The sequence below is a fragment of the Amblyomma maculatum genome, chromosome 6 (genome assembly GCF_055883805.1).
Source record: "Amblyomma maculatum isolate TAMU_Amacu chromosome 6, ASM5588380v1, whole genome shotgun sequence".
NCBI lineage: Eukaryota > Metazoa > Arthropoda > Arachnida > Ixodida > Ixodidae > Amblyomma > Amblyomma maculatum.
This window is the reverse complement of record NC_139349.1, coordinates 169,837,745-169,863,805: the sequence shown is the minus strand read 5'-3', so window position 1 is coordinate 169,863,805 and position 26,061 is coordinate 169,837,745. Positions and strand designations below refer to the sequence as shown.

The 26,061-nt window shown below is 45.7% G+C and overlaps 1 protein-coding gene across 1 annotated transcript in view; it reads right to left on the bottom strand.

The window, feature by feature from the left end:
• LOC146187385 (F-box/WD repeat-containing protein 8-like) overlaps positions 1-26,061 on the bottom strand; it is an 86,724-nt gene that overhangs the window by 20,718 nt on the left and 39,945 nt on the right. Inside the window, exons 6-8 of the mRNA XM_084607665.1 lie at positions 24,311-24,501; positions 18,228-18,446; positions 7,022-7,149 (exon numbers count right to left, since the gene is read on the bottom strand). Of these exons, the coding sequence (XP_084463791.1) occupies positions 7,022-7,149; positions 18,228-18,446; positions 24,311-24,501 (538 nt within the window). The remainder of the gene's footprint in view (positions 1-7,021; positions 7,150-18,227; positions 18,447-24,310; positions 24,502-26,061) is intronic.

Below are 26,061 nucleotides of genomic sequence, written 5' to 3'. Positions count from 1 at the left end.
AACGTGGCTACACCAGGATATATACGACCACGAAATTTTCCCTTCCAGTATCAACTTAACACTGTATCGTCGTGATCGGCAGGAAAAAAGAGGAGGAGGTGTACTTTTAGCCGTCAGAAGCTCCCTATCATCATCACTCATCTTCCATGACGACAACATCGAACTATCATGGGTCTGCGTGCAATGTACAGCTATAAAAGTAGTTTTTGGTGTCTGTTACCGTCCTCCAGGAAATAATCCGTCGTTTAGCAATTCCCTTCACATATCACTGACGTTAGTTCGAACGAAATTACCCAATGCCCCTATATTTCTTTTCGGAGACTTCAACTATCCGACCATCAACTGGCCCCTGCTATCAGAACTTCATAAGTCATCGTCAAACGAAGCAAACCAGTTTCTAGACTTAGTTTTAGATTTCAACTTACATCAGGTAATAACATACCCTACACGGGGCGACAATACTCTGGATCTCTTGCTTACATCTAATCCGGATGACATCAAAAGTATAAACCTAATACCCGGCTTCAGCGACCATAGCATTCTTCATGTATGCATAGCACTGCCTATCAAAAAGCGATCTCCCACTCATAAACTAATCACTGACTACAAGAGGGCGAACTTCGAAAAAATTAACCTTGAGCTCGAAGGCTTTTATGAACACTTTAAAACTTCATACTCTGCTCATTCCGTTAATACCAACTGGGAATTATATAAAAATGTAGTGTTAAATCTGCAATCCTCATACATTCCGACCATCCTCGTAAAGAGTGATTCAAACAACCAATGGTTCAATAATCGTCTAAAACGCCTGCTTAATAAGAAAAAACGCCTCTACCGAAATGCTAAACAAGCCAACAATCTAAAATCATGGGAGCGATATCGACGTAGTGCGAATTGTTATGTGAAAGAATTAAAGGCTTCTAAAAAAATTTTTTTTTCTTCTGACCTCTGGTCAATTCTGCAGTCAAATCCAAGCAAATTCTGGCGAATTCTCTCCCCAAAAAACCACATAAACCAAATAGAACTCTTAGACACAGATGAGCAACCTATTGGAATTGATAAATGTGCGTCGGCCCTAAACAATTACTTCTCATCAGTATTTTCTACCCCTAACGCCGATATCCCCTTATTTACCGACTTATCGGTGACTCCAATGCCTGAAATACAAATCAGACCTGATGGAATAGCAAATTTGATTAAATCCCTCAAACTATCATCGTCAGCTGGCTGCGACCAAATCAGCCCCAAAATGTTAAAAAATACTATCGCAATATCAAGCAAGATACTCTACGTGTTATTCACACAGTCGCTTAGCAATGGCGAAGTCCCTCACGATTGGAAAAAAGCAAAATTAATTCCCATTTTTAAATCCGGCGATAGATCAAAAGCTAATAACTACCGACCAATTTCGCTCACAAGCATTCCGTCCAAACTCCTGGAACACGTGATAGCATCAAATCTAATCACTCACCTTGAATCGCTGAAATACTTTTATCCGCTTCAACATGGCTTTCGCAAGTTTCTGTCATGTGAAACTCAACTCGCCGAATTCACACACGACATCCTTCAGTACATGGACGACCGCTTACAAATTGACGCCATATTTCTCGACTTTTCAAAGGCATTTGACCGTGTTCCCCATAATCATCTACTAGTTAAACTTGCCTCCCTTGGAATCCCGCAGACATTACTCATCTGGATTGAGCACTTCCTGAAAGGCCGTGTACAGTTTACATCCGCCAACTGTCATAACTCATCGCTAATTGACGTAACATCAGGTGTCCCTCAGGGCGCTGGATTGTCACCGTTATTATTTCTCATATACATTAACGACCTCCCAACTAACATAAAAACAAAACTTCAACTTTTCGCGGACGACTGTGTTATTTATAACGCTATCAAAGGCCCTGAGGACACCATTAGGTTGCAAAATGACATCGCCACAGTTGTATCATGGTGTGAGCAATGGCACATGCCGCTTAACTTAAGCAAATGTCAATACATGTCTTTCTCTCGTAAGCGCAGCTCTGATAACAGCACATATCGTATCAGTTCCACTCCCGTTGCTCGAACGTCATCTTATAAATACCTTGGCGTCCACCTAACATCAACATTATCTTGGGTTACTCACATTGAAACAATATGCTCGCAGGCTTCACGCACTCTTGGTTACTTACGGAGAAATTTACAGTCAGCACCACCCCAAATCCGACAGCTCGCATTCCAGACCTATGTTCGTCTAAAACTAGAATACGCTTCATCCATCTGGCACCCTTCACAAGCATATCTCGCTAATAATCTAGAGGCCATCCAAAACCGTGCCGCGCGATTTATCATGTCACAGTACTCACGTGAAACCAGCATCACAGCACTAAAACGAACCCTTTTTCTCCCAAGCCTTCAATCATGCCGCATTATATCACGTCTCTGCCTCCTTCATTCTTTTTTTTACCATCCTCACAACTGGCACCCTCTCCTGCAACCTCCCTCAAGAATGTCCCGTCGACTTAATCACAATCACCCTTTAAAACTGATTTTTGGCCGCACTGAAGCAATGAATCACTCTTTTTTTCCAGATGCAATAGCCCAATGGAATGCTCTACCGGACGTTATTGCTTCATGCAAAGATCGTGAAATTTTCCGAGCAAAACTAACGAGTCACCTTCAGTGTTCTATTTGACAATGCACACTAGTCTGCTCTTGTATATTTTGTTAATGTTTGCTGGTTTCGTTTTCTTTCTTTTTTTTTGTTTCTTGAACTGGTGTTCATATGCTGTTATATAATGTTATTGCCCCCGCCTTATGTAATGCCCTCGGGCCTTTAAGGCTTCAATAAATGAAATGAAATGAAAAATGTCAGAAACTTGAGTAATTTCTCTGACCCAATCTGCACGCTTCCTATCTCTTATACCATTTTTCGTTCCATAGCCCTCTGCGTTGTCCTCAACTTAAGTAGAACCCTCTTGGTTAGCCTCCACGTTTCAGCCCCATAGGCGAGTACAGGTAAGATGCAACTGTTGTATACTTTCCTCTTGAGCAATACCGGTAAGCTGCTAGTCATAATCTGCGAGTGCTTGCGAAATGCGCTCCATCCCAATCTTATTCTTCTTGTTATTTCCTTTTCATGGTCCGGATCTGCGGTTACTACCTGTCCTAAGTAGACATATTCACCTACTATTTCCAGTACTTCGCTACCTAATGTAAACTGCTATTCCTTCCCGAGGCTGTTGAACGTTACCTTAGTCTTCTGCATATTGATTTTTTAAGCCTACCTTTCTGATTTTCCTGTCTAGGTCATCAATCATTATTTGCAGTTCATCCCTCAAGTTACCTAGCAAGGCAATGTCATCAGCAAATCGCAGATTACTGAGGTATTCTCTACCTACCCTTATCCCTAACAGCTCCCACTCCAAGTCTCTGAATACTTCCTCTAAGCAAGCTGTGAATAGTACTGGGGAGATCGTGTCTCCTTGCCTAACACCTTTCTTTATGGGAATTTTGTTACTTTCTTTATGCAGAATTATGGTTGCTGTGCAGCCACTATATATATCTTCCAGCACTTTCACGTACGGCTCGTCTACCCCGATTTCGCAATGCTGCATCACAGCCGAGGTTTCTACTAAGTCAAATGCTTTTTCGTAATTAATGAATGCTATGTATAGGGCTGGTTATATTCCGAGCACTTTTCTATCACCTGGTTGATGGCATGGATATGATAGTAGAGTACCATTTCCGAAAACCTGCTTGATGCTTTGCTTGATTGCAGTCTAAGGTTGTCCTGATTCTATTAGCGACTACCTTAGTAAATACCTTATATGTAACAGACAGTAAGCTGATTGGTCTGTAATTTTTAAGGTCCTTAGCGTTCCCTTTTTTTATAAATGAGGATAATGTTTGCATTCTTCCATGGTTCCGGTACCGTCGATGACACCAAGCACTGCGTATACAGGATGGCCAGTTTTTCTAGCACGATATCCCTCCCCCCCCCCCCCCCCCCCCTTCCTTCAACACATCTGTAGCCCTCTCCAGCTGATTTCCCCCTTTTCATAGTTTCTAATGCTTTCTTGACCTCGTCCTTCGTCACTGGTGGAACGTCTGACTGTTTTTCCCTACCGCAAATCTCATTACGATCCTGACAACTTTGGCCACTGTGAAGATCTGTATAGAACTCCTCGGCTACTTTGACTATCTTGTCCATATTCGCGATGACGTTGTCCGCCTTGTCCCTTAGCGCATACATCTGGTTCTTGCCTATGCCCAATTTCTTCTTTACCGCTTTAAGGCTTCCCCCATTCTTTACAGCATGCTCAATTTAATACTTCCTTATATCGGCCACCTTGCGCTTATTGATTAGCTTTGATACCTCAACCAATTCTATCTGGTCTGTTGGATTGTAAGCTTTCATACTCTCGCATTTCTCAATCAAACCTTTCATCCCTTTAGACAGCTTACCGGTATCCTAACTATCCTACCGCCTACTTCTACAGTGCACACGGTAATGATATTTCTGAAATTATTGCTCATTGCTTCTAGGGTAATGTCGCCATCCTCTGTTAGAGCTGAATATCTATTCTGTAGTGAGATCCTGAACTCTTCTGCCTTCCCCCTCATTGCTAATTCGTTGATGGGTTTCTTTCTTACTAACCTGTTGCGTTACTTCTTCAGATTTAGGCTAATTCGGGACCTCACCATCCTGTGGTCACTGCATTGCACTTTCCCGATTACCTCTACATCTTGCATAATGGTGGGGGTTGAACACATTATGAAGTCATTATGAAGTCGCCCCATTAGAACTTTTCCATGTCCATTTCCGATTCTTCTGTTTGTTGAAGAAGGTATTCATGATTCGTAAGTTATTGCGCTCTGCAAACTCAACTAGTAACTCCCCCCTGCTATTCCTAGAACCAATGCCATAGTCACCTACTGCCTGGTCTCCTGCCTGCTTTTTTCCTACCTTGGCATTGAAGTCGCCCATTAGTACAGTATACTGCGTCTTTATTTTTCACATTGCCGAGATTCTACATCTTCGTAGAAGCTTTCAACTGCCTGGTCATCATAGCTACATGTAGGTGCATAGGCCTGTATAACCTTCAGTTTATACCACTTATTAGGCCTAATTACGATGCCTGCCACACTCGCATTAATACTATAGAATTCATCTATATTGCCCGCTATATACTTATTGAACAGGAAACCTACTCCTACTTCTCGCCTCTCCGGTAAACCTCGATAACACAGTACATGCCCATCCTTCAGTACAGTGTATGCCTCATCGGCCTCCTAGCCTCACTAAGCCCTATGACATCCCATTTCATACCCTCTAGTTCCTCTAACAGCACTGCTAAACTAGCTTCACTAGCTAGGGTTCTAACGTTAAACATTGCCAGGGTCAGTTTCCAATGGCGGCCTGTCCAGCGGAGCCAGGAATTCTTAGCACCCCCTGCTGCGTCACAGGTCTGACCACCGCCGTGGTAAGTTGTTTCGCAGCCGCTGGCGACTGAGGGCCAGGGTTTTATAGAGCTTATTATGAGAGGCTGCGGCCAATTACTGCACCAGGGTGGCCAACTCCTGTTCTGGTGAGGGAGTGCGTTGCCGGAGGTGTTCACCGGCATCAGGTCGCACCCCAAACCTGTTTATGCAATTCCATCGACAGGCGGATGTTTTTTTTTTTTTTATCCAGTGGAGAATTACGCGGCACCGGAATTTGAAGCCCGGTTCTCTTGCATGCGAGGCGGATGTTCTACCACTGCGCCACCGCTGCGCCACCGCTGCACTTACGAGGGTTTACCATACTTTATTCTCAGTTCATTAAGAGATAGGAAGCTCGCAAAGTGGGTCAGAGAAATAACTCAAGTTACCGACACTCTAGTGGAAATTAAGAAGAAGAAATGGGCATGGGCAGAACATGTAGGGCGAAGAGAGGATAACCAATGGTCGCTTAGGGTAACAAACTGGATTCCAAAGGAAGGAAAGCGTAGCAGGGGGCGGCAGAAAGTTAGGTAGGCGGATGAGGTTAAGAAGTTCGCAGGGGTCAAGTGGATGCAGCTAGCACAAAACCGGGTTAATTGGAGAAATATGGGAAAGGCCTTCGCCCTGCAGTGGGTACAGTCAGGCTGGTGATGATGATGATTCCCAGTTCAGCCTGATTCATTTCTGGGCAGAAGAGGTGAAGGCCAAAAACTCACGATCTCTGAAGCAATGCATGGTAGCTTTACACTGGCTGAGCATTTTTCACTATCATTGTTCTATAGACATGATCCCACACTTTCACAAAAGGATATCTACACAGTGTTCCACCATGAAGTAGTACACAGCTCACAGTGCTTTGATTACTCTAGTTGCAAAACTCGGGATTCTAAACATAGCTACTATCATTTCTTGCAATAAATTGAAGCTGGTTAGCAGATGCGGGCGCAAGGTAGGGACGGCAAATTAAAAAAGGTCCCCGTTCACTCCCATCTTCGGAGATGATGGTAACATTTTAGTTTATCTCTAGGTTTCGTATATATTATGCATTTTAATCCATCCATCCAGCCAGGTCTTAGCACATGATGGTACAATTATCAAACAGCTCAGAGTACATAACTAGCACACAATTTATTTTGCAGTCAATTGATAGGCATTGCCGCGGCAGTAAAGAGGCAAAAAAAAAAAAAAAATACCAGCGCTGTGTTTTCGTTCCCTTTCTGTGTCTGTGTTTTGAAGTGTGCTGTTTTGCTTTCCAAGATGAGTTACCAACTAGCCCATTCCTTTACTCTTAAAGAGGGTAGTTGCTCACAGCTCCCCGACTGGTCATAGGCTGATGACCAACAAGCACAATGGTACCTTTAGATATAACTTCAGAAAAAGTGGCCATGGTGCTTCTCTTAAACTGCTTCGCCCTTAAAAATTTTGGCCCAGTCAGACACAGATTTCACTGTATTGGCCCTGTGCGCAGGGTTTCTCAACCAGTACGATCAAAGTGCTCTGCATCCAGACAGACAGCCCAGAGAGCCAAGTGGTGGCAAAGAGAGAGACACACTTCTTGTCGCAGCTTCCGGTTAGCACCAGGTTGTCTGGGCACTGGGAGATGTTGACACACAGGACGGAGCTGGTGTGGCTGGTCAGGGTTCCCAGAAGCTGTCCACTTTCGGCCAAGTACAGGGGAACCTTCAAAACAGGCAAAACACTGTAAAATGACTCCCACTGGTGCACAGTGACAGGGTTACTGCAGATTGAAATGCAGACACTCTTATCTACAATAGCACAGTGTCGCTGTGAATATACAATTCATACACCACTGCCCACAACAACGTATACACTGCTATAAATACTCCCTACAGGTGGACATACAGAGAAGACAGAGCATACTTTCACCAGCAACAGGAACTCACATTTGACTCTAGACCAAAAGCATTTAAAGGCAAAGATGAGAACTACAAGCTGGGATACCAAGAATGCAAGCTCTGCAAAAGCCACTGTGCACAGCATTCAGGGTAACAAGCGGTAGCCATAAAATCAAACACTAGGCTATCTCCTCAAGGCCAAACTCTGCACTACAGCTTGTGCAAAAATACGGTATTTTTCTGCTTTTACTTGGCTCTCTGATTTCAAAAAGCACAAAAAGAGATCTTATCTAACTTTAAAGGGTGGTGACGATGCTGAGATGTATTTTATTGCGTTAAGCATTGCATGTTGCATGTTACCATCCTTGTCAGCTTCCATTTCTGCACAATGAATCCAAGCATGCTGCTGTCACAATGCCATGTTAAGGTGCGTTAAGCTATCCTAAGATTATATATATTGCCCAGCCACTAAGGTCCCCAACTACAGTTTCCAATGACCTTTGCATGAAGCCCAACCTTGAAGTTTTTGCTGGGAAATAAAACCGAAATGAAATGCAATATGATAGCCCTTGGCTAAACTGGCTGCAATTTCTTTTTATTATTACTAGTATTACTATTATGTTTGTGCACAGTATGGTCACTGTGATGCCGAGGAGATCATCAAAATTGTAATACTATTCAATGCTTCATACTGCTCCTGAAGGTCTGGTGTTATGCTAATAGTTTTGAAACGCAGCTGCTATTTTTGACAGCAGGAACAAGGGAGCAGCCAGATCGGGTGCTGCCTTTCTGAATTGTTGGGCATCGAGTTTGAACAGAGTTCATTCCTATATGGGAAGGGGATCCAAACCGTGTGTCTCTAAGTGTTGTAAGTTTTCTGCAGGGAAAAAAAAAAAGCAAAGCAAGGGTTCAACGCTGCTGAACCGAATGTGGAGCAAAAGCATTAGGTGCGGGTGACCGAGTTTCTTCGTCTTCCACGGTGTCGTGGTGCGACGCAGACGACTTGAAAATTTAGCGCGTGTAGCTTTCGGTACAAACAAAGTGTTAAAATGAACAACAGAAGCAAGCACTGGAAGTGACCGCATTCTGCTCTAATCAGTAGTGCATGTGCCCTGCCGTTCAAACAGCATGTACCACAGTAAGGAGAGAACCAAAAAGCCACACACTATAGCCAAAAATGAGGAGAAAATGAGAACAGGTGAGGGGAAAGGGGGAACCGGCGGTCACTCTCCAATCCTACCAATGCCAAAAGGGGTTACAAGGGAAACCTCAGGGAGTTGCCTTTGTTGTTACTAGTCACTTCTGCCCTGTTTGCAAAATGATGAAGCCATCAAAATGCTTGGCTGTGGGCCACCTTGGCAAGGCCCCATTTAAAGGGTATTACATGAGGGGCGGACTTGGAATACGGCGGTTACAATAAAAAATGTCTTTCGGTGGCAGTCTTGAAATGATGAATGTCTGTTAGTGAGGCGATGTGGTCGGGAAGGTCGTTCCAATCCAGGGCAGTGGGAAGAAAAAATGACTTTTGGAATGTTGTTGTATGGGCGCACTGGGGGTAGACGGCATTGGAGTGGAGATGACGAGATGACCAATGGGCTGGACGGATGAACACATTGTCAGGTGGCAAGCTGCGGTAAAACTTATGATAAAGAGAAAGGCGAGCTAGTTTCCGGCGCAAAGCTAGATTGTGAAGTTCAAGTTTGGATTTTAGTACGGTAACACTGGTGCGATAGGAGTAATCTGAAAGAACGAAACGTGAAGCTCAATTTTGAGTAGATTTCAGTAAATTGATCAGATTAGTTCGGCAAGGACCGAATATAGCGTGAGCGTACTCAAGTTTGGGTCTGAAAAGCGAAATGTAAGCAATTAGTTTGACAGAAGGGGGAGCAGCTTCTGCTCATCCTTTTATTTTGGAGCTTCAAAATGGAATAACTTGTACACTCTTGCTTCAGTAATTATTTGGGCACTGGTGTCCTCTGTAACATCTCATGAATTCTGTTACCTACAATTTAACCCAACCAGTTTATGACTACTTTTACACTGACCCGCCGGGTTAGCACAGTGGTTAGGGCACTCAACTACTGTGCCCAAGGATGCGGGATCGAATACCAACCGCGATGGATAGTTTTCGAAGGAGACTAAAAGTGAAATGCCTGTAGATATTATCAGTGCACGTTAAAGAACCCCAGGTGGTCCAAATTTCTGGTGCCCACCAGTAGAACTTTGCCACTGACTTTTTCTTTTTCTTCTTCTTTTTCTGTCTTTCTTATTTTTCATGTCACCAGTTTTTCAATTTTCCACGACTTGACTTCCGACTGTTTCACATGTGTTGTCTTTGTGCATTTCTTTTTCCACTGTTCCGATGGCAAATGCAAGGCGTGCATGGTTCAGCAGTGCGTGTTCCGAAACAAAACTTTACAAAGTTGCCAGTAGTCATCATCCGTTATGCACCTAATCTTTCATTCTTGTGTTCCATACACTATGCAACTTCACCCTGAATATGGAAGAAAAAGCTGTGTGAACACAACAGCAAGCATAAGGTAATAATACTGGAGCTCGGATAGACAAAAGACACATAGTAAGCATAGCAGCAAACTCTTGGAGTCACACGGCAGATTCCTATAGCTCTATGAGAATGGGCGCACTACGCTGTTTCCAGAGTAAATTGATCAGAACTGCCATAATAAGGGAAGACATAGCAAAGAGTCAGGAAGGAAGAAGAAAACACATGCAGACAGACTCCGCAGCTGCTGTAGGCCAGTATGCAGCATACTTGGGGACCACGGAGAGTGGATGTAACCAGGACGCTGACAATGAGATGACGACACCTCACATCGGCTGCAGCCTTCATACTGCTACAAACATTTCTAGAACAGTAGAGTAGAGTCCATTCAGACTCTACTCTACTGTTCCACTGTGGGCGGAAACATAAAGCACTTTTTTCATGAATAATTATTTATTTACTTATTTTACCATCAGGGCCCGAGGGCATTACAGAGGGAAGTGGGGATACATAAAAGCACAAAATACACAGCAATGACAAAGAGAGAAAAAAATACAAGTATATAGAAATATCCCAAATAAAGAAGACGCTTATAACGAACCTGAGCGTCAGGCGGAATTCGTTCGTTGTATCCAGAAGTTCGTGATATGTGGGCCTCTCACAAAAGATCGACATCAATGAAAAAGAAATTTTATTCAGAAAAAAGTCGGTGATCGCTGTCTGCCTTTTAAGTGCACATCCGATGACGGCGGTTTCAAGCTTGATCAAAGCGGCGATGTGTTCGACCTACAAGGCTTTAAATATGCAAAATTTTTAAGTGCCGCAATATGGTTCACTGCCGTGCTCTCGCTTACAGGTGCTGGCTCCGATGGCTCACTGTCTTCGTTGCCCGATGATACTTCGGCGTCGCTAGATGCCCGCACTTCCTGGATGACCATCTCATCGCAAAAAGACTGCGACTTCAGCAGCGTCATCCGCAGCAACAAAATCTTGCCAATCAATATCATGACCGGAAAAGGCAGCGTCAACAATGAGTCCCCATAAGTTGTCATCAGGCTGGCTTTGTTGATTGTCTTCAATGCCCGCTTCAGTTGCGTCAGCGAAGCCGGCCTTGCAATAGCAATTCCGGATGGAGTCGGGAGTGACTTCCATCCATACTGCTTTGATCATTTCCATCGCCGAGTACAGCGACATCTGGAGAGGCACATTGGTAGCGGGACGATCAACTGCAATCAGCATCAGCTGCACAACACGGCGCCGGTAGGCCGCTTTAAATGACTGTATTTAAACAACTGCGCACTGCGCCACTGTTAGCCATGTGAGACATGGGTATAGAGGAAAGGAGTGAAGGGGAAGGGAAGGCGGGTTCAACAGCACATGATTGCATGCTATGTTGTCGATTGGTAGCAAACTTGACCGTTGCTCTGACGTTGACGGTGTCGAATAGGGTTCCGTGGCGAATGAAATGTTACTCTCGGTCCTTTTCTTCAACCTGCATGTTCACGTGGCTAGTGTGTGCTGGGCTCGGCTAGTTTTTTTTTTCTTTCCTTTTTTTCGTTTTGCCGCTTTCCTTGCCATGTCGCCACTCCTCCGTGCCTCTAGTTACACAGCTGACTTAACCATGGGTACGCTTAACCGAGGTTACCGAACTTAACCATGGTAAACCGCCAATCACGGTTCGCTGCTCTTCACAGCACGCAGCTGTTCTTGGTTAAGGTGGCCATTTCCAATTGAGCACTGCAACCGAAGCGACGCGGTGATCAGCGGAACGAAGCTGCATTTACAAATCGGAGTGTCGTCCGACGAGGCGTCAACAGCGCGGTCAAGCACCGCATGATGGCAGCACCTCCTCGACCGCCGTAAACATCTGCATTTACAAATCGGAGTGTCGTCCGACGAGGCGTCAACAGCGCGGTCAAGCACCGCATGATGGCAGCACCTCCTCGACCGCCGTAAACATCACCACGGTGGCCCCTCCTCCCACAAACCGTACGTGAATGACAGGGCGTATCGCTAGCGTCGACTGTCAGAAATAAAGCGAGTTAAAATTTGTTGTCTGAAATACTGAGCAGTATATATCAAGAATGAATCCCTCTTGAGAATCGCTGACCAGCGACAAATTGCTGGTAAGAGCAATAATCACGACACAAGCAAGTTTCTGCTCAAGCCAGCTGCCGCCGGTACATTGGGCTGAACCGCTCTGCTTGTACTAGAGCTCTGCAATTAATGCTTCGCCATAGTTAATCATATCATTCTTTTAATATGGCAGAATAGGATTCACAATAAGGTAGCTTCATGAGCAGACCGTTTACAAAAGCGTCAATCAGTTCCAAAGCGCCGACAGCGACGGCATCGAAGCGAAACTATTTAGGCCAAACAACGACTAGGGGCGCCGTCGTTAGCAGCACTAGCGTGCTCCATCGCCGCGGTAAGTGTAACGAAGCTCGGCCTGCTCGCAGCATCCAGTGTTGCAAGCGTTGCGAACTTGTGTACTTACAGGATGAAGCTAAGGCCGCGCATATATTTTTTTTTTATGTTCCGCTCAGCGACAAGCCTCGCAAATGATTCTACAGAGACAGGACGGAGCTTCAGTACGCAGTCGCTGCGCTGTCGGCCGTAACCGAAGACGTCGGGTGACACAGTAGGCAACGGCTATTCTATACGTCGGTCTTTAAACGTGATATACATAGTAGGCAAATGAGTACATTGTTGAAGCAGACCCGCTCGTACGATTCGTGCAGTCGGGCGCCGACAAGCAGCCTCCGTCAACAGACACAGCCATAACCTTGGTTAAAGGCTGAGTTACATGTACGCGAAAACTCACGCGAACGCGACAGCGGCACGCGTCGCGCGAAGCCTTTGCGCGAACAGAAATGTATGCGTCGCTTGGCTCATTGCTCGGATCTGCCGAAATAGAAAATTTCGCTCGTTCACCCAGAAGTAAACGAACGTCACTGCTGCTCATTTCGCATGCTTTCTTTATTTCGCAGTGTTGCATTGTGATTGTGCATTACCGCAGGGGTGTGCGCTTGGAAGAGGCTGCGCACACTCCTGTGAGAGCCGGGCGCCAGGCCGGGGGATGCTTGTACCCATTTTTACCTTACCTTAGATATGCGGATGATACCACTTTAATGGCAGAAAGTGAAGTGGAACTCAAGAGACTTCTGATGCGCGTACAAGAAGAGAGTGAGAAGTTTGGGCTTAAACTGAACATTAAAAAGACAAAGATCATGGCGTCTTGCCCTATCAAGTCCTGGAGCATCAATGGACAAGTGGAAACTGTGACAAATTTTCTCTTCTTGGGCTCCAAGATTACCTCGGAAGGAGACTGCAGCCATGAAATTAGGAGACGCCTGCTTCTGGGAAAGAGAGCAATGGTTAGCCTTGACCGCCTAGTAAAGAGCAGAGACATTCGTCTGCCAACCAAGATCCGTATAATTTGTGCTATGGTCTTTCCAGTTGTGATGTATGGATGCGAGAGTTGGACTGTGAAAAAGGCTGACCGCCGAAGAATTGACGCGTTTGAATTGTGGTGCTGGCGAAGACTTTTGAGAGTTCCTTGGACTGCCAGAAGATCAAATCAGTCGATATTGTCGACCATAAACCCTGACTGCTCATTGGAGGGTAAAATTCTCAAGTTAAAGCTCAGCTACTTTGGTCATCTGATGAGAAGAGAGGAGTCGCTGGAGAAAGATTTGATGTTGGGAAAGGTTGAGGGTCGCCGGAGAAGGGGTAGGCAACGAACGCAATGGTTAGATGGCATCCTCGAGGCACTGCAGATGAAGTTATGTGATGTTAGGAAGATAGTGAGAGACCGGAAAGCGTGGCGTGACATGGTCCATAGGGTCACGAAGAGTTGGACATGACTGAACGACTGAACTGAACTGATTACCGCATAAATTTTTCGCTTTGTACGAACAATGGTGAATAGCCCAGGATTCAAAGAATGTCTAATCGCAACCGAAACAAAAGAAACAAGGGGTCACGTGACTACTCGTACAGTGCAAGTTAACACACATTCAATGCAGTTTGCTGTAAATACATTTTACTTTGCCATGTTGTCACAAAATAACTTTAATTCTTGCAATCGTTATGCTGTTGTTGCATTTGGCAGTAGTTTTGCAATGTACTAAGCCCAAGGAGGTTATATATATAACCTCCTTGACCAAGCCACTATGCCAGCCGCGCAACCTACACAGAGCATCGTCGCCGTTTCGCTCGGTTCGCGCTGTCGCGTGCATGCATCTTCCCCAGTAGGCGACGGAGCAAACCATGATCACTTTTGTCGCGCCGCCTTGTCACATCCCTCACTTTTTCGCTCGCATGCGATTCCCGCTTAACGACGGAAACCGAGGTCGCCAAGCTGGGCTTGCGATTACCGCGGTTAGGTGTGTAACCACGGTTTGGTTCGCCGTGTAATGTGGGCGAACCACGGTTTCGTGTAACCGCGGTTACACTAACCGCAGTTAACCCTGTCCGTGTAACAGATAACTCGGTAAGTCGCTTGCTGCATTTGGGACGCTCCTCGTTCCTCCGGTGAGATGCCGCGAGAGATAAACTGGGAAGCCGATTGCTGCGTCTGCGCCGCCCCTCATGCCTCGGGCGAGATGCCGCGGGGGAATCGGGAATGCCGATTGCAGGGGCTTGCAGAGCACAGGATCGACAGATCTCAGCATGTGGAAAGTGGTCCGCGGCACCAAGGCGTTCGCTGTAACCGATCGGCTAGTCTCACAGATGTTTGTTATAGCCAAGACAGAGCGCCATAGCCCTAATGTATATTTTGACGGTCGCACCGGACTTGTTCGTGATAAGCGAGCGTTCGTCTTAAGTGGGACTGTAATAAGTGGGCTCGACTGTATGTTCAAAATGCAGCAGGGATACGTACAACATATTTTTAGGGAATAAAAGGCAAATATTTACATAGTTACAAACATAATAACATTCGAAGGGAGACAATAGCACACAAGACAAATCGCTTATGCTTTCCTTGGTGTCAATGCCTGTTGGTTCCCTTCATGTGCACACAAAGGGAGCCTGCAGTCACTGGCACAAAAGAAAGCAAAGGAAATTCTTTTTTTTTTTGCACAGTCGAACCCGGATATATCGAATTTCGGTTATATCGAACTCACAGAATATCCCCTTGAAAATCTCATGTAAAAGTATATAGGAAAGCCGCGTCATATATTGAACTCAATTTCACCGGTCGTTCGATATATCAAACTCCGCACCACGCACTGGAAAGTGTGCCTTTCCCAAAGACGATCGCATCACCCTCGGCCGTTTGCCGCGTGACGTTTTCAAGCTGCGCGCGGAAGTAATGAGAGGGGACAGTTCGGCTAGGGCAGCGCCGCGCCCATTCCCCAAAGGCGCGCGCATCTGCGGTTATCGTTTCCCGTGCGCCAGCACGTGACGTTTGCAAGCCATGTGCGTGAATGAACCAGAGAGAACCGGTGGGAACGAGTGGGGAAAAACACGACAGAGCAAAGCGCAAGGGTGTGCCCATTTTTTTGCCGAGCTATCTCTCTCCTTTCTCTTTCCCGTCCTTCGTTCGCAGTAGCACGCACTACGCATGCGCCAAGCCAGCTCAGCCCGTTTTCAGACAGAACGTCAGACGCTTTCCCCAGCAAGTGTTGCGAACCCTCTGCGCGCAGTGGTTGACGTGGCTATGGCGCCTGCGAAAGTTAACAAGCGGCAGATCCATCTTTTTTTTTTTTTTCCGAGAGTCGTTTATTTTTATCGTTGTGCTGTACGAGCGGCATAGCGTAAGATATGGCGTTACGAAGCGGCTTTCTTTCTTTTTTGCGGGAGTCGTTTATTCTTGCATGTATGAATTAACGAAAGCACGCGGTCAGCTGTGATCATGACACCAGCTTTTAGCATTTTTCACTTCAAACAGCATTTGCAGCTACTGTATCACGCTTTCCAATATTTTATGGCAGTGGACTACGCCCGCCCCCCAAGCGCGGCGTGATAAATCGAACCAGGCTTGCGCAATCAAGCCATCACAGGCAGCCTGCCAAGTTCGCTCCCCGCCGCCGCAGGAGCTATCAAAAGATAAACACGCCCTGAAGTTATCGTGGTGCAGCATCTTGGCATGCTGCCAATGAGCTGTGGATGAAACGACCGAAACGGACTGACGCGCGCCATCGACATGAAAGCGAAAATGCTTGCGATTTCTGCCGCCGCGGCGACACAGAAACCTTGTTTTGAGCTGCCGCGGTGGCTCGAGCGGGGAGAGGGACGCAGTGAAGCCACGCTTGGGGCGGGCGTCATGATCGCAGCAGCTGACCGCGTGCTTTTGCTGATTCATACATGCAAGAATAAACGATTAAAAAAAATAAATAAAATAAACAACCCCGCAAAAAAAAAAAAAAAAAAAACCTGCCGCTTCCTAACATCCGCAGTCACCATATCTTACGGCTACGCCGGCGTACAGCACAACTATAAGAAAGAATGACTCTCACAAAAAAAAAAAAAAAAGAAGAAGAAAAAAAAAAACAGAGCTGCCACTTTTTAACATCCGCAGGCGTGCCGCCCCACGCAGAGGGTTTGCAACACACACTAGAGAAAGCGTCCGACGTCTGTCTGAAAACGGGTTGAGCTGGCTTGGCGCATGCGTAGCGCGTGCTGAAGGAGATAGCTTGGCAAAAGAATGGGCACACCCAAGCACATGGCTTGCAAACTTCATGTGTTGGCGCGCGGGAAACGACAACTGCAGATGCGCGCGCCTTTGGGGAATGGGTGCGCCGCTGCCCAGACCAGCCGTCGCCGAGCCGTCGCCGAGCTGTCCCCTCTCATTCCTTCCGCGCGTGGCTTGAAAACATCACACGGCAAACGGTCAAGGGTGATGCGATCGTCTTTAGGAAAGGCACACTTTCCAGTGCGCGGTGCGGAGTTCGATATATCGAACAACCGGTGAAATTGAGTTCGATATATGACGTGGCTTTCCTATACTTTTACATGGGATTTTCAAGGGGATATTTCGTGAGTTCGGCATAACCAAAATTCGATATATCCGGGTTCAATATAACCGGGTTCGACTGTAAATATATATATTTACGATCCTGGCACGAAGCATATACTTTGAACTGGGCAGAAGCAATATAAGAGAAAGTCTGGTCTGAATACAACCACAGGTGGCCTGATACTGAACTCCTCAATTGTTAAGGTTGGCACTCTGCCTTGCTCCTTGTTCCGAATATGTCAGAAAAGGACTCAAGAATTCAAAGCCAAAATCGCAGGAGGTGGGGGGGAGGCATTCCACATTTCCCAAACAGCGACTAGAGTGATCATGAATCCATTTAGGCTAACAACAGCATTGCAAACGACAATTCTTCACATGATCTGCGTACATGCCAATCGTAAGCATATATTTTATTTGTGTGACAGCTGAATGAACGCTTTGTATCTGTTATAGATAGGTCCTCATCTTTTTTTGTAACTCGGGTTCACAAATGTGAGACGGAAAATAGGACACACGTTTCTCTTCCTATTTTGTGGATCTTTTCATGTTTTTTAAGTGTTGGCAGTGATACGCGATGGGCAACGTGAGCCTACATGTTATTAAAAGAAATACTGAAGCAGCCATGCAATTGGTTTCCTATGCAACAAGTACATCATATTTGCATTAAAGAAAGCAATAGGTTATGCGTAATATCATTGTAGTTATAACCATCATAAATACATTTAATGATCCATTATGAATAAAATACAAGTAGTGGTTGCAGAAACTAAAGGCAAAAGTTTCTGCACAGCAAGTGCAGAACTAGGTTCGCATTCTTAGCACTAGGAGGAGAAAGAGCAGACGTGGAAAGAGTTTAAAGCAAGAACTAACAGCGGTTAGTTATCCAAGATAAAAGCATCTAAAGCATGCACACAATGCTAGCTATTTGTACATACTATATGTGGCGAAAACTGCACAGAATTTCTTTCCAATGTTTTCAAGTGTCGTTACTGGTGATGAGAACCCCATTTCGACGAGGTGTTACCACTACACAAAACCTACAGGTAGTTGTAGTGTTATAACCTCCTGTCCATCACTACAGGGCCCGCTGATAAGTTTTATCCAAAGCAGAACAGGCAAATTCACGCTAGAGTCATAAAATAATGCTGGAAGGGCAAAACAAAACACTGAAAGCAGCATGGTGCAAAACCTGCTCAAGTGGAGTGGGTCTCTTTCCACAACCAATACCAATGCCTTTATACAAACTGATCATCTGCTAAGAGGCAGCGGAAAACAACATCGTGACTGCCAGAAATAACACAATGAAGCATAACCGTGGAGAGCAGAGACAACAGAAACTCAGAAACTGCTGCGTACAAGTACATGTGAGCCCCTTCTCTCCCTATAATGAACAGCCTCACCTAAACCAAGTGAACTGGCCGCTCCAGCTACGTACCTGGAAGACGTTGACAGCCGACCGGTCTGTGAGCCCCAGGGCAACAACCATCTCACAGGCATCCAGGCAAGTGACAGTCGCACCAATCAGATGGTGCAGGGGGAGGCCATCCGCCTGGAACTGCTCGCCCGCATGTAGGCGCACGGCATCTTCAGCTGCCGACACCACAGGTGGCCACCGTCGGCTGTGCACAGCTGGAAGCAGCACCACGTCAGACACCTGCAAGGACCAACTGTGGCTATCAGGGCGATTTCAACTCGTTAGTGCATCATCCCGTGAGTAATAGTATATGTCTACTCTTTTACTCATGAAGTTAGTGATGAGAATTTGAGCACTCCGATACTGTAAACACACCGACAATTCTGCAAGACATCTTCAATCCGTGAAGGCTGAGGAGTCACTGATGCGAGGGGAGAGATGCCGAAGTTGAAGACACGCGAGCAACACATGACTGCTCACTCCGGAGTAACACACACTTGGGAGACGTGCACAGAGACAGCAGCCACGTCTGTAACTGACACGCCCCTCTCTCACTGTCTTACTCTCTCACTGGTTGCATCTATGCGGCCACTCCGCCCTCTCAGTGTTAAGTCGCGTGATGTGGGCGTCGCCACTTTCCCTTCCTCCGAGACAGATGGAGAGAGAGAGCGGCTTCGGCTGCAGCTATGCGGCCGCTCCGCCTCCTCAACGCTGAGCCGCGTGACGCGCGCGTTGTCACCTTCTCTTTTTCCACGTCTAGTTCACGAAGAGAGTGAGCGGCTTCGGACAGACATCGGCGAAATCCGTGATTGCGGCTAGTAGTGCTACGCACTAAAAATTAATAAACCTTGTCTCCACTGGGAATCGAACCTCCATCTCGTGGATCCCCAGCCCAGCGCTTTACCAACTGCGCCATGCACCAGATCGTGTAATGCTCTTCATAATTCCCCTTGTCTACCGTGAGGATGATAGCGGGATTTCACGAGTGACAGATACTAAGCCTTTCCTTTCCTGTAAATGAATTATAGAACGCCGGTGAACTTTGATGCGTTTAATGAAATGCTGGTTGTGCTCGACAAGGGGCGTGCGTTGTATTGTCATGACAGGTCATGACATTACCAAGCGATTCATGCATATAGGAAGCTGACCCAGCCGGGCGTCCGATCTAGGCGTCCGTGCAGTGCCTTTCATTTTCCGCTTCCTCAAACGCTATACCACACAGCAAACAGAAGCAGACCCAAATGTCTAGGAGGCATTAGTACAGCAGACATCAGCGGCGTTTGAAATTGATTTACAGGATAGAAAAGGCGCAGTATCTGTCACAATTCTCCGCGGACACATGTACCACCTACCCTGTAAAAGAAGAGAGGGAGATAGAGGTGCCGTAGTGGAGAGCTACGATCGACCGCGCTATGATGGCTTTTGCATCATTGCACTTTAGTGCTCCAATGTGCCATCTAGAATTTTTTTGGATAGGGATACTGAAGTGGTGCTTATGTAACGGTCATTTTCTTTTTTTATGCTATAGGCTTCAAAAATTTCCCTGCTAAGCTGGGTCGGCAATTTTTTCAGGACAATTATGTCACGGAACATGGGCATGCAGTTACTGCAATGACAACAATGTTTTGCCAGTTCACCGGTCCCCGCCAATGATTCCACGACTGCGCGGTGCTCCTGAAGTCTAACCTTCAAGCAACGTTCACTTTGCCCTAAGTAACAATTCCAACATGTGAGGGGTATTTGATACACCACCCCTGTATTGCAGGGAACAAACCTGTTTATGCGCTTAATGCGGCACTCGTTTTTTTTTTTCCACTTCAGGGAAATTTTTGAAACCTACAGCATAAAAAAGAGAATGACCATTGCATAAGCACCAGTTCAGTATCCCCTATCCATGAAAGAATTCAACTATCAAAATGCTAACAGATAGTATGCTGATTGGTCTGTAATTTTTCAAGTCCTTAGCATCCCCTTTTTCGTATGAATTAAGATAATGTTTGCATTCTTTCATGGTTCCGGTACTATCGATGACACCAGGCATTGCGTATACAGGGTGGCCAGTTTTTCTAGGACGATATCTCCCCTGACCTTGCAAGAAATTTGCACTTATCTCATCCTCTGCAGCTGCTTTTTCCCTTTTCATAATTTCTAAAGCTTTCAACAAGAGTTGTTGTCGGACTAAATGGCTAGGATCATGTAAAGCCGTCATGGCTATGCGCAAAAAGAAAAAAACAAAAAACAGAGGCAACGACAAGACGAGCTCAAACTACTAGCAACTGGCAGTTGACCGTTCGCATGGGCAACTACTACTAGCAACTACTGCTTTGGAACATTTCCTTCCAATGCCCTTCATTTTTTTTTGCAGTGTCTTGGGCCTGTTATGCGTTACCAGCTGGCCTGCAGCCATGGTGTGTTCCTGTGTGCCAGTGATTCCTCCCAGAGTGAGCTCAGTGGATTTGCACCGGGGTGGTTTTTGTTTGAGCAAGTTGCTTGTAGGGCGCGGTGCACAACTCTGGAATTTACCAGGCTCGCTGCAATTTTGCAGAGTTCATGCTCCTATAAGATATAGGGCTCGTGCATTACTGCAGTCTATGCACATGGGTCATTCAGCTCACCGCTGTGATAAATTACCCAAGTCTGCATGACAAATGTGCATTTTTGCTGAAGCAACTTGAATGAATTTAAACTGATCCTCACAGAATTTTATTCCATTTCAAGTTAACTATATAGAGATATGTGTAAGTTCAGCAGAGGATAATTCTTTTTTCATAACTTCTCAGGTTTCATGTCTTTTCCCTCTCACTATTTTATATGTTTGTTTCTACCCTTGGCTCTAACTGGCAAGTGAAAGGAGAAATGGCAAAATATTTATGTTGTTGTTGTGCAGGGCTTTATGGCACACAGGTGGCTAAAGTCACCATATGCCAAATGCAAGAAACATTTACATAATCCACAATTAAGTGAACACAGACCCCGCTAACTGTAGCCACCAAGAACAGTAACACAGTTCTGTCAGAAAGCGGAATCTTCAAATGAACAAAAAAAATGACAGAAAGGAAACTTCTGGCCTCTCTTTAAGATATGTGGCTTTTACGCCTTCTTTTTTTCCCAGCAATGATTTTCTTCATGAAGCATGGTTTCTACTCGTGGCTAGTGTTAGCTCTACCATTTATGCTGCAACTACATGCAAGGGAGCAGGCAACATCCACGGGGTTACGCAGCTTGTTTGAGCTTGCAAGGCGCCTCTTTGCATTGGGACACGTGTTTGCGCAACAATGGACAAACTCCAATTGGAACAAGGTGGAGGATCGGTCACCCATTCCTTCCCTCTGTCACGCACAAATCTCTTCACTGCATGCCTCTGCGTGGCTTGTCAGTGGTTAGGTTACTCAAATGCTGAGCCCAAGGATGTGCGATCAATCCCCGGCCACAGCAGCCTAGTTTTGTTGGAAGTGAAATGCCCTTGCACCGTGTGATGTCAGTGCATGTTAAAAAACCCGGGGTGGTTAAAATTACCAGGAACCATTATGGCACCCCAAATAGTGAATGTTGGTTTTGGACGCTCATTCCTATGAAGCCATGCCAAGACTTCAATGTATGGGTGAGTCAATGAAAGACTGAAAGAGCGTCGATGTAATGTTCTTCCAAGTAGGCCAGGTCACCTTGTTAGGCATTGCAGACTATGTGGTTGTGGGCTGTTTTCTGAATGTTGCTTGGGTTGTGCTTAATTAAAAGCGGCAATGCTCACATGTGATCCAGTGTTGAATGCACACTGCACTAGGAAGAAATAAACGCGTCAGCACCAATACACCTTCTGGAAAAAAAAAAAGAACTCTCCTGCCTGGCAGATGAGTGGGCATGTCACTTGGACTCGCCTGTTTGCCCGCAGAAAATAAGATGGCAGCCTGCGCTCATGTTTGATCCATTTATGCTCTCATGAGTCTCACAGTCTAGTTATGCTCGTTTAGAAACTCTGAATTCATCTATACACATGAAATGCTTTAAATTTTGTGCAACACATTCTCTTCAAAGTGACGCGGCCACGTAAAGATACAGTAAACTGTAGTTGATTCCACCTTCAAGGGACCCAAAAAAACTGACGAAAAACATTTGCATCACAGTAATTTTGTCTTGTCAACCCCTACGTGATGGTTGTTTGCATTTGAGTTAGAATGACGTTTGTTCCCAAGAAGACATCTGAGTCGGCCTGGTTTGTTCATGTTGGAAAGGGGCAATGAAAACAGTGGTGATAGACGAGACAGAAAGAAGGGGCAAACAAATGCGGTGATCAGCAACCAAATGGTTTATTGCAAAAAGATGCAAGCAAAATAAAGCGGCAGGGTGAGCAAAAGACATTTGCAATTTTTTTTCTTTTCTCTCTCTTTTGTGCGTCATTGTCTGTTCAGCTGTTTTTCTTCACGTGTGCAGACCAACTAGCTCAACATTCCACCGTACAAAGATCAGACCTCACACCTGATATCAGAGGCTTTTCACATTCACGAATTTGGGAACGTGTGTCAGCTGACCATCGGTGGCATCATTCCCACAAGAGTTTGCATATCTTAATCAATGACGATCTATTTATGTAAAGATTATAATTGCATCGCAAATGTTTTTCTGTGCTTCGGCTTGCCCTGCCACTTTCATCATCATCATCAGCCTGATTATACCCACTGCAGGGCAAAGGCCTCTCCCATATTTCTCCACTTAACCCGGTTCTGTGCTAGCTGCATCCACTTGACCCCTGCGAACCCCTGCCACTTGACCCCTACTCTAATCTTTTCGCAACAAACCATGTGATTGCTAGAAAGCGCACGTGTCTGTCTCATTTATCATCGCTGTATTTGTGGTCCAACATTTATCCCTGGTGTCGTCAAGTGCTTTACTTTTTTGCACACACTGTTGTGAAAGTTGAAGAAATCTCAAAGGCCATCCTTTTCGCAGCGCAACGCAGTAACAATGCTGAGGATGCTTCATCCCAGTGCACTAGAAGCATTCTGGTGGCGCACACGAGAGACATGCACATAGGCTTTAGAACAGTGTGGTGCCACCCTAAAATAAAATAGAAGAACAGTGATGTGACAAGCAGCGTCTGAAACAACATGACTGGTCGATCAACGTGCATGATCGCAACCACGGGAAGGGTAAGGAAAGCAAAACCGAAGCTATACAACTTGCCTACAATGCAGAAATGCACAACTTCTGATTGCTGTCATGCCTGCCACAATACACACAACATATGCGAGCACCACTGCTCCATGCAATTCAAGTTTGGGCAGGACTATTCAGCAATCACTGGCTGTGTGGTCATATACCTTGATGCGAGCCCTCGTTCGAATTAATTCGTGTGAGCCCGCCCATCTCCAAATTAACGAGTGTGCGACGCCATAGACTAGAAAGTGTTGCCTGGATCTGCACTCAGAATTAATGAGGATCGAATTAAGGAGATTACATTGCAGTGCAGGTTATTTCCATATAAATGCTCGGTAAATGCAGTCAAGTAAACCTGCCATTACTTAAAAACGGAGACACTTATGCGCCTGCCCTGGATGCTGGAAAGCATTTTAACGCCCTTAATCCATCCATCGAAGCAAAGCATCGAAATTCTTGCATGTGCCCCTCCATCTGAAATACCTCCTTTCAATCATTCAGCATTTTCTTCCCGTTACCACCTGTCTCCCCAATTCCCTTCACATGCACAACCAGGACGAAAGAAGCAATTTCAGCCCTGCAATGCACAAAACCTGGGGAAAGAAAGCCATGGATTCTTAGTATTTCATCACTCAATTATAGTCCCTGCATTGCAAAAATGGAAAAAAAAAAAAAAAACTTTTGCAGGCTTAAGAGAAACATGACTGCAATTAGTGAATTATAATAATTCCTTGAATGTCTATGAACAGCAAAACTGCACATAAGTACTGAGGTGTATGAATTTCATGCTGTAACGGTCAGTTTTACCTCTCTTTGATGAAAATACATTGGAAATGGCTGGCAACGCAACAATGTAAATGAAAAGTATTGACATTTCTCAACTCTATACTGTAGATTATATGCCAGAAATTACAGGGCCAAGCCCATCAGCAAAGATAAAGAAGAAAAGTTACCTTGGTGGGCAACTGCACCGCCTGCACTTGGCCAGCGGGGTCCACCAGGGCAATGCTGGTGCCTCCCAAGGCTGCAAAGTGGTCGTCCTGCCTGGAGGCTGCCACCTTGGCTGGCCCAGGCAGCGTCATCGCCGGGCGGAAGGTGGCGGCCGACAACCACTGGCTGCCAATGCCCGCCACACACACATCACCTGAAAGAAGACATCAGCTTTTACCTAGCCTGCGTGAACCTTTTGATCCATCAGTTTTTGCACCACCACCTCATCATTAGCCGGACTATACCCACTGCAGAGCGAAGGCCTCTCCAATATTCCTTTAATTATCCCAGCCCTGTGCTAGCTGCATCCACTTGACCCCTGCGAACTTCCTAACCTCATCCGTCCACCTAACTTTCTGCCGCCCCCTGTTACGCTTTCCTTCCCATGGAATCCAGTTTGTTACCCTAAGCGACCGTCGGTTATCCTCTCTTCGCACTACATGTCCTGCCCATGCCCATTTCTTCTTCTTGATTTCCACTAGAATGTCAATAACTTGAGTTACTTCCCTGGCCCACTCAATTTTTCCTGTCTCTTAACGTTACACCTACCAGTTTTCATTTGTAGCCCTCTGCGTTGTCCTCAAATGCTTGCCCTCAGGGTTCTCCTTATGTTGAGGACGCCTTCCTGTGGACCTTGCCTCTATTTAAGATGCACTCATATGTAAGCTGTGGAGGTTGTGTAAATGACTGCACTGGTTGAAAAGCAGCAGTTGTAAGACGGCTGCACATAACTCAAGTTTCCAGCCTTGTGATCCCAAGTTGGACTGTTACGAGAACATGCTGCACTCAAGTTGGAAAAATACCCCAGCGAATCATTCTTGAAAACAATTGTATTTATTATGTACAGTACTCACGGATTGAAATAGGACACTCGGAGCGCAAGCCTTGCAGAGCCACGCAGGCAGTGTGGTAAACAACAGGCCGGCTTATTGGCGACCGGAAGGAGCAGTTCTGCTCTTTAGATGTTCTCCCCCTCGCGCTATACCACAATGCAGCACCTTGGTTCCATGAGCATCCACGGGCGGCGCTGCATGCAGCGACGGCCACGCGCTCCGAGTGTCCTATTTCAATCTGTGAGTACTGTACACCCTTGCGCAAAAGTGGAGAGACCACGCGTTTTGACAAACCTGCACATCAGCTTTTTCTGAAGGTGTACCAGTGATTTTTAGGTTAAGCATAGTGTGGCCTAACTTATATGCTTGCCATCTTGTTCAAGCATATTTGTCAGGTACATCTTTTTATACCGAAAAATAATAACTCCAGAGGGTGGCGTGGTCTCTCCACTTTTGCGCAGGGGTGTACATTTTCCCTGTGGCTAAAATCTTCTCGGAGGTACCGAAAGACTGGACTGTAAGTTGGACCGGTCAACCCCCTCATCAATTTAGCAGTTATAACATCTAAAGAACACTGCCGAATAACAAAAGTACTCAAAAACGCTGTCAGCACAATTTGTTGATGTGGCTGCAAATGAGAACATAATTCGCCTTCATTTCAAATTAAATACTGCTTTTAGATACATAACCTATCAGAAGGCACAAAGTGCACCACTGTTACTCAGAGTCATGTTAACTCAAGTCTGATGATAATTACTTCTTGTTGCCTATGTCCGATAGTAATCTTCTTTTGTACCATCCAGCTGACTCCTGATGCGGCATTTGTGAAAATGTTTGTACACCACCTCTTCTGGGAGAGATTTCTATGCCAACGACACCAC